General features: G+C 43.4%; 1 protein-coding gene across 1 annotated transcript in view; it reads left to right on the plus strand.

Annotated features, from left to right (window-relative positions):
• LOC123369004 (carnitine O-palmitoyltransferase 1, liver isoform-like) overlaps nucleotides 1-18,332 on the plus strand; it is a 31,112-nt gene that overhangs the window by 9,415 nt on the left and 3,365 nt on the right. The window contains 6 exon segments of the mRNA XM_045014375.1: nucleotides 767-883; nucleotides 1,770-1,934; nucleotides 3,111-3,245; nucleotides 11,931-12,083; nucleotides 13,763-13,867; nucleotides 15,595-15,687. Of these exon segments, the coding sequence (XP_044870310.1) occupies nucleotides 767-883; nucleotides 1,770-1,934; nucleotides 3,111-3,245; nucleotides 11,931-12,083; nucleotides 13,763-13,867; nucleotides 15,595-15,687 (768 nt within the window).

The following is an 18,332-nucleotide window of genomic DNA, read 5'->3' on the forward strand; positions in this document are numbered from 1 at the left end:
AAGGTTGAAAGTATGCATGGAATAACAGGTTTGATACAAAGATGCCCTGTTCTGTACTCAGTGTGCTACCACTGTGTTGAGCAGATTCAAATATCAACTTGGAGTCCCTTGAGAAGGAGTATGTAGACATCAGTGGGATAGTCACTTTCTTCTCTAGTCTAGTTTACTGTACAGCTGCTGCTGAGACCTACACAAATTTATGGAAAAGGTCTTTATTGCATTTGTGGTAAGACCTACTGTGGAACTCCCATTTTTACATTAAAACTGTTTCTGTTCATTTAAGAAATCAAATATTTCTACCATGAATACTAGCAGTCTATAAACAGTGCTTACAATAAACATAAAAAAGCAAGAGGCAGCATTCATGTATTTATTATCTAGATATTTTTACAAGCCTTTATTTTATAAACCAAGAGGCAGCTCTTATCTAGGATCAGGCTAATATCCAAATAGCTCAGTTTCTGCTTTTGTTAATGCAAGGTTCTGGTTTAAAATAAACAAATCCATTGTGATGGCACTTTAAGAAAACTCCTACACCAGAGCTGCACGTCTGGTCTAAATACTAGAGAGAGAAATTGAATGTTCAGTGCATTCATGAACATATGTCTGCAGATACTGTTTTGTGTTCTGAATCTAGTAATTAATATTTCTGTAGATTGAAAATGGAATTGACAGCCTAACTCCAAAATGAAATGCATTTGAACTCTATAACATGCAACTCGTTATTGTATAATACATGTAGTTACATATGTCTTGTTCTTTACAGAATGTTATGTCTTCTGATTGCCTTCAACTGGGCTATACAGAGGATGGTCATTGCAAAGGAGACATCAATCAAAATATTCCTTTCCCCACCAGACTACAGTGGGAAATCCCAGAAGAAGTGAGTGCAAAACCACAGCTAAGTTCTTGAGTTCATTTTACTTCTCTGTTAGTCAGTAGTTACCTTACAGAGAAGATAACTTGCCCCACTATGCTTCAGTTCATTTGAGCCTTTTCAGAGGTTCAACTATATGTTTCACATGAGGAGTCTTGGAATAAGAGACAACCACAACATCTGGTTTCTTAAACTGAGAGGACTTTTAATAAAGGCTTTCCTTCAAAACTGTTCAATTTTTTTGTCCAGATTACTAGTAGGACCTTAACTAGGTTGCACTTGCTAATTTGTGCATATCAGCATTGAAAAATGGCCATCCATAATTTTTCAAAGATTTAATAGCAGCACTCTTGTATCACTAAGATTTCATTATTTCATTCAACTTATGCTCCAGAACACTTGTTTGCTGTGTAATATAAGCAATTGTCCATTTATGGCTTACTTAAAATACATGTTGTTACACAGTAATCTTGCATTTTTAATTACTCACTAATACATAAAACTGTGAATGTAAGTCAGTTGAATAGGGGTGTTTGCAGACAATGGAGCATTTTCCCTTCTTTCCTTTCGTGTATTTTACGTGGGGCCCGAGAAACCAGAAGCCTTTATAAATGTAATCATATAATACTATTTAAGCTCTAGTGACTTAGAAAACATCTCAGAATATGAAAATCAGAACAATTTTTCTGGATTCCTGGAAGCATATTTTTAGCATATGAGAGTTTAAATATCTTTCTGGTCAGATTTTTTTAGCTATTTATTTAAGGCGGTGAGCAGAATATATTATTTAGCTATAAATAAAATATATGAATGAGCTTTTTGTCATTTTTCTTAAAGAAACAGTGCCATTTTGCATTATGTATGTATTTAAAAAACGTTTTGCTGTTCTTAGTGCCAAGAAGTGATTGAGAGGTCCCTGTGCACTGCGAAATCTCTAGCAGATGATGTGGACTTTTATTCTTTTCCCTTTGATACTTTTGGAAAAGGGTTAATCAAGAAAGCCAAAATAAGCCCTGATGCCTTTGTGCAGCTTTCCCTTCAGCTTGCTTACTATCGGGTAAGAACCAACAGCATCTGGTTACTTACAGAATGTCATAAAAATGAATATAATTAAGCCGTACCATGGCTAAAAATATACAGACATCTAAGATGCTTAGGCTTCAATCCAACGTCTACTAAAGTCAGTGGAGACATTCCCTTTGACTTCAGTGGGAGTTAGATCAGGCTCTAAATGGTCTGCTAGCTGGAAATTCATGATTCCAAAGGTCATTTCTATGACACACACACAGATTGTTTGCTGCTTAATTAGTGATCTATTTACAGAAGTCCTGCAGTTAAAGGAAATGGATTTGATTATCTAGTAGGTATTTTTTCATATGTAACATCTGTTATCCTAAACCATACAAATGTACTTAAACGTTTTTTAATCATATATGTTTGGTTACTCCAGTAGCGTTCATAGATATTTGGACTTTGGTTAATCTTCTGTCTGTAGTATGCATTTCTGTGTCAGAAAGATTCTCCATTCCTGTTGTTGACTTTGCTTGGTAGCTTTTTCTCAGTTTAAGGTATTTGCACTCCATTTTTCTGATGCTGTTGTAGATGGAATCTCTTTTTAATGTGATCATAAAAATTTAGGTTTTCTCACTACTGCAGCCAATTTTCTCATCCTGAATTCTGAAAGTATCCATGAATGCCCCTTGTCAGGCAACCACCCTGAGCAATAGTTCATGTCATTATTACTTGCAGCCTTCATTAGAAGGAGTAACTGGCTTGCACACCTGTCCTGATTTGTATTTTAACCAGAAAGTTACTGATACATATTAATTGTGTAACTTCCTTGGTAAATTTTAAAATCAGTGCATGGGCTGACATGTGCCCACATACAGTAATATGTAGGAACCTCTCCATTGACTGTTCAAATGGGCTTTGGATCAGGCCCTGTCAAGCTATAGAGGATTGTGAAGGGGAAAAAAAGTGTGGGATAGTTTTTGTTAGGCTTTTGGTTGCTTTTATCGGAAATTTTGGCAAGTAGTTGTTGAGACAATTTTGTTTTCATAGGCTTTAGGTACAGACTGTGTTTCAAGTTTTAGGATGAATGGATAAATACTTTGGTCAGTTTAATTTATGGTGTGGGTTTTTTATTAGTTTCTTTATGCTTGCCTTGATCTGCTGCTTTATAACACCAGGTTTAGTCTGAGTAGATTTTTCAATCTTTGTTTTTGTCTCCAAGGACATGGGAAAATTTTGTTTAACATATGAAGCCTCTATGACCCGCCTGTTCAGAGAAGGCAGGACAGAAACAGTGTGCTCATGTACTACCGAATCGTGCAATTATGTTCAAGCCATGGAAGATCCAACCCAAAATGTAAGTTCATTGCAGCAATTCATGATAAATTCTCATCACTTTATAAGTATCTGGTAATAAACACAGACTTCCTGTGACAGTATACTAGATTGCTTTACTACATTGTCTACCAACCCAGAAATAACATTAACTATGCAAATAAACTCCATAATAGGCATGGCTTTGGAGCAGAGCCCAGAGCTGGAGCATGGACCAGTAGGTTTTTGCCTGGTGCTGGAGCAGAGCTATTCAAAAATTTGATTGCTCCAAATCCCTGATGATAGGTTTTAAATGCTTAGAAACTACTATATCTTTCTTTCCCTAACGAGGAATAAATATCTAAGTTTGTATCTACACTGCAAAGTTTTGTATGCATAGCTATGTTGGTCAGGGGGTTGAAAAAACAATACCCTCTATCTGACATAGCTATGCCAGTAAAACCCCCAGTGTAGACACAGCTATGCTGAAAGTGTACTTTTGTCAGCATAGCTAAGGTTTGGGGATGTGGTGGTGTCATGCCAACATTAAAACTCCTTGTGTTCGCATATACTGCATATCCAATAGGGGACTCTGCCTGCATAGCTACACCAGCAAAGCATTTGTAGTATAGACAAGGCTTAAATGCAGACTACTGATGATCTGTACTTCTCTATCATTGCAGCAGGATTTCTGAATTGTTACATAAAAAGAGAACCGCAGTAACTAAAAAACAAAAAGTGACCCTTTTCTTTGCAACTCAAGATTTTCACAAATATAAATCAATTATCATTTTTAAGCAAAAATGTGTTCTCTTCTTAGGAGAAATTGAGCAAATTAATGCTATTGCAAGGTAATTTTCTGTTATGCAAAGTACTGTGCTAGCTATGTTTGTGTTTTACTTTAAGGAATAAATATTTGGTAGTGGTTGTAATAGTATGAATGCTGACAAGGCAACACAAACATTTCTGGATGACATCTTCTGATAATACCAATAAAACACTCTAGCTAACATAGACATAGAAGAAAATACTGAACTGTAGTGTGGCTCTTCTCCTGGTTTTTATCATGAATTATGCAGCTGCTGTTCATCTCCACTCTGATTGTATATTAAAAAAAGCTTGCAGAACTTTTTCTTTAAACGTTTGAACGTGTTAACATTTTATGGCTCAGTTTTGTGCTGATTCTTATTTACCCAGAATTTCTTGATTAGAATCAGAAGCAACATTAATCCTTTTTACTTGAACGTAACTTGTCATATAGTTATTAGTCACGATTTCTAAAGGAGCATAGAGCAGGAAAATAAAGCCATAAAGAGCCCAGAGTGTTCAAGATGCTGTAGAAGTGTAAACTGTTCAGTCTAAAGGTTTCCTTCCTTACCACTCAGTATTTTTGCTAGTCTGTTGCAAATAATTCCAAAGTCACAAATGTAGCATTACGACCTCACTGTGAGACTGAGCAAGAGAACTCCGAGCCTTGTTATGGGTAAAAGGTTGTGGGGTGGAAGGTTGTGTGGCTTTTTTACATAGATGTTTAATAAGTAAATGTCATGGGAAAACATAAACAGTTAAAAGGTAAATGGAATACAGTCTAAGTAAAAGTTTTCTTGACTGTGAATATCTCTAAGTGAAGCAGATAGTTCTGCTACTGCACAGTTGGTAGGGTAAAGTCCTGTTTTACAACTGTGCAGGTCAATGCCTTGTGAACATACTGTATTAAGATAACAGAAAACATGTTCATTTTACGCAAGAATTGCCCACATACTGCTCAGTCCAACAGTGTGAAAGGTCGAAGTGAGGAGACGTATAGGCTGAATGACGTCCGTTGAAATTGTCACTTTTGAGTTTACAACTACAAGTAGGCATATTGCTGAAGACACCTTTGTGACATCACCATTGAGTGAGTCCAGTTAACATCATGTTAAATACCATCTTTGCAACTTCCTCATACTATGTAGTTTTAAACAAAAATTCACAGTTGAAATGGTTACTTTTCCCTGTGATCTCTTACTTGGTGCTCTCAGACTGGTAATGTAAAGTACTACAATATGTCACATTTCACAAGATAGCTGGTGCTTCTGATGAGCTTGGAAATTACTTACCTGATTTTCAGATGTGCTGAGCACTCACAGCTCCCATGGACTTCAGTTGGAGTGCTAGCAATACTGAAAATCAGACCTAGACTTTAAACTTAATTTTTAGAATTGTTTTTATTCATGCAGTATGAAAAGTGCTTTTCACCCTGTGAACTTACTGAATGCCATGCCAGAAAGTCACTGGAAACTGTAGGTGCACAGCATCTATGAAGATCTTTCTTTAGGTGCCTAGATTTGAAAGTCTGGGCCAGGGCTCATTTCAGAAAGTTCTGTGACAATGTCCTATTATTTGGCCAAACATATTAAACGTAAAGGTTATAGCCAAGGTTTTTTATTACAGTAGGTCAGATGATTCAATCACTTACGACTTCTCCAAGTTGTGAATGGGCTTTTCTGAAGGCAGTACTTCAGCCTCTGACAGGATGCTGTTTCTACTAGAATACTTTTTTCCTTTCTTTATTTCTCTGTTTGATTTTTTTTCCTCCCCATTTTTCCTGATCTCTGCTACTTTTCCTTTTCTTTCTGTTTTTCTTCCTGCATCCCCCTGTGCGCCTTTCCAGCCACCCTTGTTCCTCTGTCCCTCTCTTTGCCACTCTTCCCCTTCCTCTATTGAATGCTATCATTATCTCAAATAACTAACAGGAGAAGTATTACCAGCTTCTTATGCCAAACCAAGTAGGCTGTCTAATACCCTATGCGCATAGTACACCATGCTGTGATGGGAGAGGGCTAGGGAAGAAGTGACAAATTATCATACTGAGATAGCACACTGGGGCCTTGTCTACACTACAAGACTATTTCGAATCTACTTAAGTTGAATTTGTGGATTCGACCTTATGAAGTCGAATTTGTGTATCCACAGTAAATACACTAATTCGAATTTCTGAGTCCACAGTAACGGGGCTGGCGTCGACTTTGGAAGTGCTGCACTGTGGGAAGCTATCCCACAGTTCCCGCAGTCCCCGCTGCCCATTGGAATGCTGGGTAGAGCCCCCAATGCCTCCTGGGGGAAAAATGTGTCGAGGGTGCTTTTGGGTAACTGTTGTCATTGAACTGTCAATCACGCCCTCCCTCCCTGAAAGCTCCGGCGGGAAATCTGTTCGCGCCCTTCTCTTGTCAGTTACAGCGCGTACGCCACAGCACTGCGAGCATGGAGCCCGCTGCGATCATCGCTGCACTTATGGCCGTTGTCAACTCCTCGCACCTTATCGTCCACCTCTTCCACAGTCAGCTGCTGAGAAATCGGGCGAGGAGGCTCCGGCAGCGCGGTGAGGACAGGAATTCACAGAGTGGCGCAGACCTCTCACAAAGCAGGGTACGCCGCGCCGTGGAGATCATGGTGGCAATGGGTCAAGTTCATGGTGTGGAACGGCGATTCTGGGCCCGGTAAACAAGCACGGACTGGTGGGACCGCATAGTGCTGCAGGTCTGGGATGAATCACAGTGGCTGCGAAACTTCAGGATGCGTAAGGGCACTTTCCTTGAACTCTGTGACTTGCTGTCCCCTGCCCTGAAGCGCCAGGACACCCGGATGCGAGCAGCCCTGAGTGTGCAGAAGCGAGTGGCCATAGCCCTCTGGAAACTTGCAACGCCAGACAGCTACCGGTCAGTAGCGAACCACTTTGGCCTGGGCAAATCTACCGTTGGGGTTGCTGTGATTGAAGTAGCCCACGCAATCGTTGAGCAACTTCTCTCAAAGGTAGTGACTCTCGGAAACGTCCAGGACATCATAGATGGCTTCGCCGCGATGGGATTCCCAAACTGCAGTGGGGCTATAGATGGGACTCACATCCCTATCCTGGCACCAGCCCACCAGGCCAGCGAGTACATTAACCGAAAGGGCTACTTTTCAATGGTGCTGCAAGCACTGGTAGACCATAGGGGACGTTTTACCAACATCTTCGTTGGGTGGGCGGGCAAGGTTCATGACGCGCGTGTGTTCAGGAACTCTGGTCTGTTTAAACGCCTCCAGGCAGGTACTTTCTTCCCGGACCACAAAATAACGGTTGGGGATGTGCAGATGCCTACAGTGATCCTCGGGGACCCAGCCTACCCGCTAATGCCCTGGCTCATGAAGCCCTATACAGGTGCCTTGGACAGAGAGAAGGAGCTCTTCAACTACCGGCTGAGCAAGTGCAGAATGGTGGTGGAGTGTGCTTTCGGACGTCTCAAGGGGAGATGGCGGAGCTTACTGACTCGCTCGGACATCAGCGAAAAGAATATCCCCGTAGTTATTGCTGCTTGCTGTGTGCTACACAATCTCTGTGAGAGAAAGGGCGAGACCTTTTTGTCCGGATGGGAGGTTGAGGCAAATCGCCTGGCTGCAGTTTACGCTCAGCCAGACACCCGTGCCGAGAGAATATCCCAGCGGGAAGCGCTGTGTATCCGGGAGGCTTTGAAAGCAAGTTTCCTCGGAGAGCAGGGTAACCTATGACTCTCCACTTGCTTTCAAGAGAAACTGACCCTGGGCCTGTGTCTGTATGTGTCGATTTCGATCTGCGGTTACATACCCCGTTCTCCAAGTTTCCCCCACTTCCAAAGCACGTTTTAAAGCAAATTAATTGTTACGCTCATTATTAATAAATCTTTGTTTACATTAAGTACTTTGCATTTCTGTTCAGGTGTTGAAACATGGACGCATACTGTGCTGGGCACGGTGTGCACTGATGTACAGACCGCTTGTTCCATAGAGGAATGACATCCTCCTGCTCCTACATAGGTCTCTGGGGTGGGGGACGGTTGCAAGTGGTTGTGCATGAAGGGGAGGGTTTGCAGGAAGGGGCGAGTGGTGCCTTCTTTGGATAGGGGGTTGGATGACGGCAGTGGGCTGCGGGTTTGGGCGTAGGAAGGGGTGAGGGGTGTGGGGGAAGGGTGAGTATCTGTCCGTGGATGAGGGCTCTTGTTGGGGCTCAGGGCAGCGGAGAGGCTCGTTGCTACGGTGGAAGTGCATGGTAAGGGCAGCGTGCCTTAACATTAAGGGGGTGGCAGGCGCTAGGACCCTGGACAAGCATACACATCACAGAATGACCCGGGGCAGCATACACCACACAGAGTGACCCTGGTGCCTACTGACTGCAGTGTATGTGTGCCCTGCAGTTGATCATGCCCCCAAGTCTGTACCCTGGTAATGTAGGCTATACCGTGCAATTATAAATCCCCTTCCCCCCCCCCCATACACAAAAAAATCCTCTGACACGAAAGACGTGACCGAAACAGTGAATAACAGCAAACAGCTTTTAATAATCTAATACACAGTGGGGGGATGAAACTTGGATTTGGGACTGGGTGAGCCTGTAAGGGAAGCACTTCTACAAATTTATAGCGTGAGAGGTGTGTGGTATATTAGCGCTATGCAGTGGTGCAGTGACAGTTCTCACGGCCCCTACCGCCCCTCCGTCTTGTACTTTTGGGTGAGGGGGGGGCAGGACTTCTTGGCGGGGGAGGGCGGTTGCAGATACACTGCAGGGGGGCTCTGTCCTCCTGCCTGCGGTCCTGCAGAACATCAACAAGGTGCTGGAGCGTGACCGTTTGCTCCCTCATTAGCCCAAGCAGCGTTTGAGTCGCCTGCTGGTCTTCCTGCCGCCACCTATCCTCCCGTTCGATGTGTGTGCGATGCTGTTGACATAGGGTCTCCCTCCACTGTCTCTGCTCTGCCGCCTCGGCTCTGGAGCAGGCCATCAGTTCCGCGAACATCTCGTCCCTAGTCTTTTTCTTTCGCCGCCTAATCTGCGCCAGCCTCTGCGAGGGGGATGCCGGGGCAGTCCGGGAAAGACCCGAAGCTGTGTGATGGGAAAAGTAACTGATTTCCTTGAACAGATACATGTTTGCGAACAGTGAACACAGTCTAGTCAGTTTCTCTGAACAAGACCATACAGGGCAACAAGTCTCACGAGATCTCAGGACAAGTTCGAGATTTCGGAATACGCTCTCATTGGCTGCGGCATTGCACAGGAGAGCGGACAAGTGGGGAGAGACAGCTGAATCCGTCTAGCAGACAGTCCTGGTAAGCCTTACAGTACATTCTGCTTATCAGTTAATGGATAGCTGTGCCCTCCCGCTAAAGGCAATCTGGAAATCATATACTCTGACCCTTTTCCAGCCACTCCCGCCAGTGCACGGGAAAGATCAATGTATGCTTTTCCTATGTGGCCTACAACACGTGGCTGTTAAGCGAGGGTCATTGTTATGCAAAGTAAAAGTCAACCATTCACAACAGTAACAATACACTAATTGCCCTAATTAGATGCAGCATTTCATGAACGAGATCACCCTGATGCGGGTCCCTCGGAGTCACAAAGAGCGGATGCTAAGGGAAGCCCTGCAGAGACCAGGACCATATGCGGCCATGCTTGTGGAGGCGATGAGTCCCATCTACATAAGGATGTCCTGGCGCGGAAGAGTGTGCTTCCACGGAGCACCCAACAAGGCACCTCTCCCCAGGAACCTCCTGTGGAGGCTTTTCGAGGATCTAAATGAGACCTTTCTTGAATTGTCCCTGGAGGATTATTGTTCAATCCCTATATGTGTGGACCTACTTTTCATATAGTTTTTCATTGAAAATTTTATATATAGTATTTCTATTTTTTTATACCTGTTTTATAAAAAATAAATGTTTACATGTTTATAGCACTTACCGCCTGATCCTTCCCCTGATTCAGAGTCCGGGTTAACGGCCGGGGAGGGTTGGCAGGGGATCTCTGTGAGGGTGATGAAGAGATCCTGGCTGTCAGGGAAAGCGGTATTGTGTTGGCTGTCGCCTGCGCCGTCCTCCACAGACCCTTCCTCATCTTCCACATCGGCGAACATCGAGGAGGAACTGTCCAGGTTCACTATGCCATCCACTGAGTCCACGGTCACTGGTGGGGCAGTGGTGGCAGACCCACCTAGAATGGCATGCAGTGCCTCGTAGAAGCGGCATTTCTGGGGCTGGGCTCCGGAGCGTCCGTTTGCCGCTCTGACTTTTTGGTAGCCTTGTCTCAGGTCCTTGATTTTCACGCGGCACTGCATTGCATCCCGGCTGTATCCTTTCTCTATCATTGCTTTGGAGACCTTCTCGAAGGTCTTTGCATTCCGCTTGTTGGAGCGCAGCTCCGACAGCACAGACTCCTCGCCCCACACACCGATCAGATCCAGGACTTCCCGGTCTGTCCATGCTGGGGACCTCTTTCTATTCTTGGATTGGCCGGACTCCTCTGCTGGAGAGCTCTGCATCGTTGCAGGTGCTGCGGAGCTCGCCCCGATGTCCAGCCAGCAGGGGCAGCTCTAGGCACCAGCAAAACAAGCTGGTGCCTAGGGCGGCAAAATCTAGGGGGCGTCCCCTGCTGCCGGGGGGGGCGGCAGGCTGGGCCGGCGGACCTGCCGCAGTCATGCCTGCGGGAGGTCCACCGGAGCCCCGGGACGAGCGGACCTGCCGCAGGCATGACTGCAGAGGGGGCGCTCGTCCCGCGGCTCGGCTGGACCTCCCGCAGGCATGACTGCGGCAGCTCAAGCGGAGCCGCCGGACCCGCGAGCCGTCCGCAGCCGCGGGAGGTCCAGCTGAGCCACGCGGGACCAGCGGTCCCTCTGCAGTCATGCCCGCGGGAGGTCCGCTGCTCCCGCGGCTCCGGGGCGCCTCCCGCGCATGACTGCTTGGGGAGGCCAAAAAGCTAGAGCCGCCCCTGCCAGCCAGGACGTCAGATTCAAAGTGCCCAGACAGGAAAAGGAATTCAAATTTTCCCGGGGCATTTCCTGTGTGGCTGGTCAGAGAATCCAAGCTCCGACTGCTGTCCAGAGCGTCAACAGAGTGGTGCAGTGTGGGATAGCTCCCGGAGCTACTAAGTTCGATTTGCATCCACACCTAGCCTAATTCGAGCTAGCCATGTCGAATTTAGCGTTACTCCACCTGTCGGGGTGGAGTACCGAATTCGAACTAAAGAGCCCTCTAGTTCGAATTAAATGGCTTCCTGGTGTGGACGGTTGAGCGGTTAGTTCGAATTAACGCTGCTAAATTCGATTTAAAGTCCTAGTGTAGACCAGGCCTGGGTGTATGAAATAATCTGACAGAATATGCTTGACTATCTAGAAAATGAGTGTTTTATTTAGTAACTAAAATCTTCTCTTGCCATTGACTGCACTATCTATCAGCCTCTTAAAATAGCTGTTAAGCTCTCAGTTCTTTCATCAGTTCTGTCAGACCTGCTTTTTATAGCTGCCTAAGCAGAGTAATACAAAAACAGTAAGATTAGATTTTTTTGATCTATGATCTCCCAGGAAGCTTGATTTGATTAGATGCATAATGAAGAGGCAAACTTCATAGGGCTAGTATTGTAATAATATCTCATGCTGTACCTGATTCAGTGAGTTATATCACACAGTTTTCTACCATAAACTATTGACATATATGCTAACTCCAGAAATTGAAATATATTAAAACTAGAAAAATTGGATTAAAAAAAAATCAATCCCACATCACTTCAAAGTTTCTTTCCTGATGGTGGTGGTAGTTCCTCATAGCTGGTTTTTGATGCATACTTTGTCTTGTACTTGGCTTTTAGTACTGCAGGTTGAGACCAGTCACTGTAATTTTGATTTCCCAATTTAAATACTTTCTGTCTTTTTTTTTCCTTGGTGTTTTCTTTTTTATTATTATTCTTTAGAATGAATAGAGGTGAACACTACTCAGGATTGCTGCTGATAAACACCAGCACTTGTATCGCCTTGCCATGACTGGTGCAGGCATTGACCGCCATCTGTTCTGCCTTTATGTGGTGTCCAAATACCTTGGTGTTGAGTCTCCTTTCCTTAAGGAAGTAAGTAACCTTTTTCATTGCTATCCAGTAATGCAGCTTCATCAAGTAAACAAAAGATTAGTTATTATAATTTTATGTTAAAATGTGTAGTTCTAAGGAAAATGTGAGATTGAGTTGGTTACCCTGGCATTTTGAAATATGTTATTGAACGCTAATTTAGCCCTGGTCTACACAACAAAATTACTGCGGTGTAACTATGTTGCTCAGGGGTATGAATAATTCATACCCCTGAGTGATGCAGTTATACTGATCTAAGTACTGGAGGAAGAGCTTCTCCTGCCGATATAGCTACTGCCTCTTGCAGAGGTGGAGTTAAGTGTTAAGTCTTCACCAGAAGCACTACAGTGGCACAGCTGCAAATTTGTAGTGTAGATCTTCCCTTAGTATTCAGCTTTATAGGAGACTAGATAAGCTACAAAGACACAACTTGCAGAAAACTATTTTTGTAGAGTAGTAACTATCAGCAGTGGTTCAAAGAAATGTGACAGGTATTGGAAAAAAGGAATGATTGATAGTGATAAAGGCAGTGGAGTTAGGCTTTTAATTTTTCTCTAGATCACAGTACTTGTAAGATGAAGTCACTGTAAAATATCAGCCTTTGAAGTTAATGTTTTCTTAGGAAACAATGTGTGTGTGGAGATATGTAAATGTTATGGATTATCACACTAACAGAAAAGAGTATTATCTTGATCAGTGATTCTCAGCCCAGCTAGCCCAGCTAGCAGCCCAGCTGTGTGCTTAAAAAAAAACCAGCCACGGCTGCCTGACCCCATGCGTGGCAGGGTCCAGGTCCCAGCTCCAGCTGCCTCACCCCACACGTGGCACTCTTGGTCCCACTCTGTGGAGGAGTCTCTGGGCAGGGGGCACTGGGCATAGAGGTCTGTGGGGGGGTTAGTGGGCTGGGCGCTGAGGTTCTCAACCTGCGGCCCATGTAACACATTTAGGTTGAGAACCACTGATCTTCTTTAATGACATTAAAGAACCTTATTACATAGTTTGGGTTTGTAAGGTCTAGACATGCAAAAATGGTGCAGTATTGCATTTGCTTTCTCATAGATGACAAATTCTTTGCTGCTTCATTCCATAAAAGATTAATCACGTGTATGATCATTGTCTGGGCCACAGAGATTAATTAATGTAATAATCAGGCTGAGGAGGAAAACAACTTTTTGCAGTTTTCCTTAGTCCTGTCTTGAAACTGATGTGCTATAACTAGAGATTACACAAAACTCTTACTTTTTGTAAGGATTACAGTTTCTTAATACTTTACTGTTGCAAATCAAGGGCCTGACCCAAACCCTGTTGAAGTCCGGGGGAATCTTTTCACTGACTTTAGTGGGCTTTGGATCAGATTCCTAGTGATCACTCTTCTTATTTCAGCAAGCCTTTTCCAAATATGCTAATAACAGGATCTTATCTGTTTTCTGTATGGGATCAACATCAAAACCTTGTGTGCTGCTCTTTTTATTTTATTTATTTATTTATTTTGGACATAGCCTGTCCTGAAATATAGATCATTCATTTTAACCTATTGATTCCATTGGGAATGTTTTAGAGTTCATATTTAGTAGTAGTGCTTTATTAAGCAAAGTCTTGTAGCTTAGCTTGATCACAACTACTTAATTGCATCACACAAGCTGCCCATATGCGCATTACTCTGGACTTCATGTGCTCTAAAGGTTTTGTCAGAGCCTTGGAGGTTGTCAACAAGTCAGACACCACAGCAGCACATTAACCTGGAGAAGAACCCTGAGTTTGTATCCAGTGGCGGAGGCTTTGGACCTGTAAGTTTGGGTTTTTTTAAAACATGTTTTATAATGCATACTTCTTTTAAACGGCCTTAGTTTGTATGCTCCTAAGTTGAAACTTTCATCTCCGTAATAAGACTGAAGACTTGTTGGGGGATTCTGAAAGCATGTGTGTTAATGTTTTCCTTTTGTATGTATGTGCTCAGGAGAATCTGTTGTCTTGGCTTTGTTCTTTTCTTTCAGACTAGGTAAATTGGGTGGGTCTTGCAGAGGAATCCAGGTATGCTAGGCAGACATAACTATACCATGAAATCTGGTGGATGGGGGCTTACTTGACCTCTTACTTGTGGTATTTGTGTTCATTATGACATATTCCCATTTTTTGCTGAACAACCACTGAGAACACAGAGTAGCTACAGATAAAGGCTCATGTGTTCTGTACCTATTTTTGTTAGATTCCCTCCAATCAAAGGTGAGGATTGCAGTATATATGCTCTGTGATACTGTACTCTGAACAGTTAATGAGCTTGAAAATACCTTTAAATCACATCCTTGGTATGATTTTATCTTTTCTCCAGTACATTGAGGTACATTTTTTAAAAAATTGCAATGCCATAAAATAAGAGAGTTCTCCAAAGGGGTGTTCAAATCAGGAGGCTTCTGCATTTTTTCCAAATAAGATTTTTACCTACTCAACAAGACTAAGTGAAACTTCACCTGGCAGCATTTAACCTCTGAAATCCTTTCTGTGGGGTAGTTTGACTTGAGAAACGTTTCATGAACCACAACATCCAGATTATATATGGTCAGTAATTAGTATCCAAAAGAGGACACTTTTGCCAACAAAGAAATGTATCTCAGCCATAGGGACTTCAGTCCATTCTTTGTCTTTTCATTTTTGTTCTTACTTACGTTCCATTATCTCACTCATATTCTCTCTTTCTGTTCCTTTTTATTATTTCTTTTGTCTTGCCCCTGAATGTTCTCTTCACTTCCAAGTGGGCTCCCCTTCCCTCGGCTTGTGATAACTCTAGCATCTCTCTGAAAACTGAAAGAGAGGAGCTCTTCCACTGCGACAATGGAAGCCCAAGGACTCATTACTTCATTACTTCCTAGTTTCTCTGCTCTTCTTTTAATGTTCTACGGCGCATGACCCTGTAGTTGAAAGAAAGAACACTAGGGTATCAGACTGCTCAGCAAGAATGGGAGATGCCCCCATGTTCAGGGAGGATGTGTTACATTTAATAAGTAGGAGGTGCACAGCTGGACAGTCCTTCCTATGTGTATTATAGGCTCTGTCCCATGGAGCTGCATTTTGACACTTGGATGTTCATGTGCTGATAACATTGAAGGCAGACTATTTAAACTGTTCTGTGTTCCTCTAAATAGCAGTAATTCTTTGAGCTGAAGCATCATTAAATATACATTAAAATTTATTTTTGCATTACAGCAGAGGTTGTCAACTGAGAGGTATATCAAACCTTTTAGAGAGCTGCTGCAAGCCTACTAACAGTAATTATAGTAAAAGTGAGGAGCTAAATTTGGCCTGGCTGCCTGTTGTGACCTGACATGCAGGGTGGGAGGGGGGCAGGCTCCAAGTTAAACAATAAAAAAAACCTGCCAAGGTGAAGCGTGGTTCAGAAAGGTCAAGAATCCTGGCTTTAGAGAAAACTTGAAGTTTATTTTAATACCTAGTTATAGAACAGGAATTGTGCTGTTATATATGAGTGTATTAAACCTATTGCTAAATACTTTTTCCACAGGTTGCTGCTGATGGTTATGGTGTGTCTTACATTCTTGTGGGTGAACACCTCATCCATTTCCATGTGTCCAGCAAATTCTCTTGTCCTGAGACAGTAAGTGTGAAGTAAAATTACTATTCTATTAAGCTTTCCTACACAGCTCAGTAGTGATTATATCTGCAGATTCATTTGTGAAATGTCCCTTGAGTCATATTTTTAAAAACATATCTGAATCTGTAGTATATGGCTTCTCTGTGGTTACTCCTGCTGACTTTTTTAGATCTGCTGTGAATCTGTTTTTCTCCACTTATATGTGCTGAATATCTTTATAAGCAATGGAAGCTGCCCCCATTCATGTTCATCCAGACTTTCATACACTATGCAAATATATGGCCTGATCTTTTTCTCTCACATACAGTGCCATGGGACTCATGTAAGATAGTCCTTATCCATCTAGTAAACACTACTGGTGGATTCTCACTAATACTGCACATCTTTCTTCAGGCCTTCCACTAGTTGGAGGCATTGGAGCTTTAAGACAGTGCAGAATGAATGCCATCTCTTTCTGAAAAAAAGTTATCTCCTAGCTTAACTATAGTATGTGAAGCTTGTCCAGTTATTGTGTTGATTTAATAAACATGTAGTATATTCTGAAGCTTTTAGTGAGGGTCATCCATTAGGACAGAGGTAGGCAACCTATGGCACGTGTGCCGAAGGCGGCACGCGAGCTGATTTTCAGTGGCACTCACACTGCCCAGGTCCTGGCTGCCGGTCCAGGGGGCTCTGCATTTTAATTTAATTTTAAATTAAGCTTCTTAAACATTTTAAAAACCTTATTTACTTTACATACACCAATAGTTTAGTTATATAGTTTAGACTTATAGAAAGAGACCTTCTAAAAACATTAAAATGTATTACTGGCATGCCAAACCTTAAATCAGAGTGAATAAATGGAGACTCGGCACCCCACTTCTGAAAGGTTGCCGAACCCTGCATTAGGATCAGGTGGAAATATACTATGATACAGGACAAGCCACAGTCATTCATTTTTTTTTACTGTGTTTCTATAAACCTGCTGAATTTTAGCCACATAGGTGATCTCATTGTCTTGTTGGGACTGATCTCATAGATAATTTAAGGTATCTTAACGATGCTTCCAGTGCTACTATTCCCTATTCATAAATGGATTAGGACATAAATTGTTGCATCATGCAAATTAATCCTTTAGTTACCTCAGTTTTTTGCCTTTGTCATCAGTGAAATCAGAGTTCCACACCAAGCAGGAAGCTCTTTTTATTAGTGACCTTGACTTCAATACTGTTTCTACATCCAGTGTGCACTGTGTTCAGTGTTATAACTGTTTGGTCCTATTTTTAATCTTAATTCCTTCTTTTCGTTATTGATCTTTAATTTACAAGAAGGAAAGCTGGTCTGGTTCAGAGTTTATTATTAATAGACTAGAGCATTGTTGTACAATTATTTACTATAGTTTTCATAACCCTCTGGTGCCAGAAAGATAAGAGATCCTAACACAACCTCAAGTACAAAATGTATTTGTGACGGGTTACCCCCTCTCCCCCCGCCCCAGCTGTAACTTGATGTACTGGGGTACCAGTGAGCCTGCCTGCCTGTTCCAGCAACCTGGGCTCCCTTACGCTGTCCTCTTGAGCCAGGCCCTCAAGCCTACTCCAGCACACACACAAGTAGGGACACACCCAGCTGCAGAAAGCCAGACACTGAAATCAGCTCTGCATGGGAAGACTCAGCTAGCGAATTGTGCAGCAGTCGAGTGCACACCACTTTCTGGAGTGCAAACTCAAAATTGTATCGTCTTGCATTGCACAGAGGACTGTGCGGTGTAAGCTCATGAAAATTGCTTCCTCCCTCAATGTGGAGGAAGATATGCACAGCTTTTTGCTCTCCCCCAGTTTTGAAAACTGTTTTTAGAGAAAACAAAAACAAATTTATTAACTACAAAAGATATAAGGGATAGCAAACAGATCAAAGTAGGTTACTGAGCAAATAAAACAAACACACAAACTAAGCTTAATACACTAAAAAAATTGGTTACAAACAGTAATTTCTCACTGTAAATGTTGTTTTAAGCAGATTGCAGAGATGCTTGATGGCCAGGGGCGGCTCTAGCCATTTCGCCGCCCCAAGCACGGTGGCATGCTGCGGGGGGCGCTCTGCCGGTCACCGGTCCCGTGGCTCCGGTGGACCTCCCACAGACGTGCTTGCGGATGCTCCACCGGAGCCGCGGGACCAGCCGATCCTCCGCAGGGATGCCTGCGGGAGGTCCACCGGAGCCGCCTGCCGCCCTCCCAGCGACCGGCAGAGCACCCCCCGGAGCGTGCCACCTCAAGCACGCGCTTGGCGTGCTGGGGCCTGAAGCCGCCGCTGTTGATGGCAAGTGTCTCTTGCTTGCAGATTAAAACTCCAGGTATTTCTTTCACAGGCCAGACACTTTCCCAACCTGGGCTCAGTCCCTCCCCCCCTCCACTTTCTCTTTGTTTCTTAGGCCTTGTCTACATTGGCAAGTTTCTGCACAGTAAAGCAGTTTTCTGCAGTGTAACTCCTGAGGTGTAGACACTGCCAGGCCACTTAGTGCACAGATACACCTCAGTTGCAGCGTTGCAAAAAAAACTACCTTGATGAGCATCATAAGCCTTACAGCACAGAGGGACCAGTGCTGTATTGGCAGTGTAAACACATAACAGTGCAGAAAGTAATCAGTTGGCCTCCGGAAGTGTCCCATA

The sequence above is a fragment of the Mauremys mutica genome, chromosome 4 (genome assembly GCF_020497125.1).
Source record: "Mauremys mutica isolate MM-2020 ecotype Southern chromosome 4, ASM2049712v1, whole genome shotgun sequence".
Taxonomy (NCBI): Eukaryota; Metazoa; Chordata; order Testudines; family Geoemydidae; genus Mauremys; species Mauremys mutica.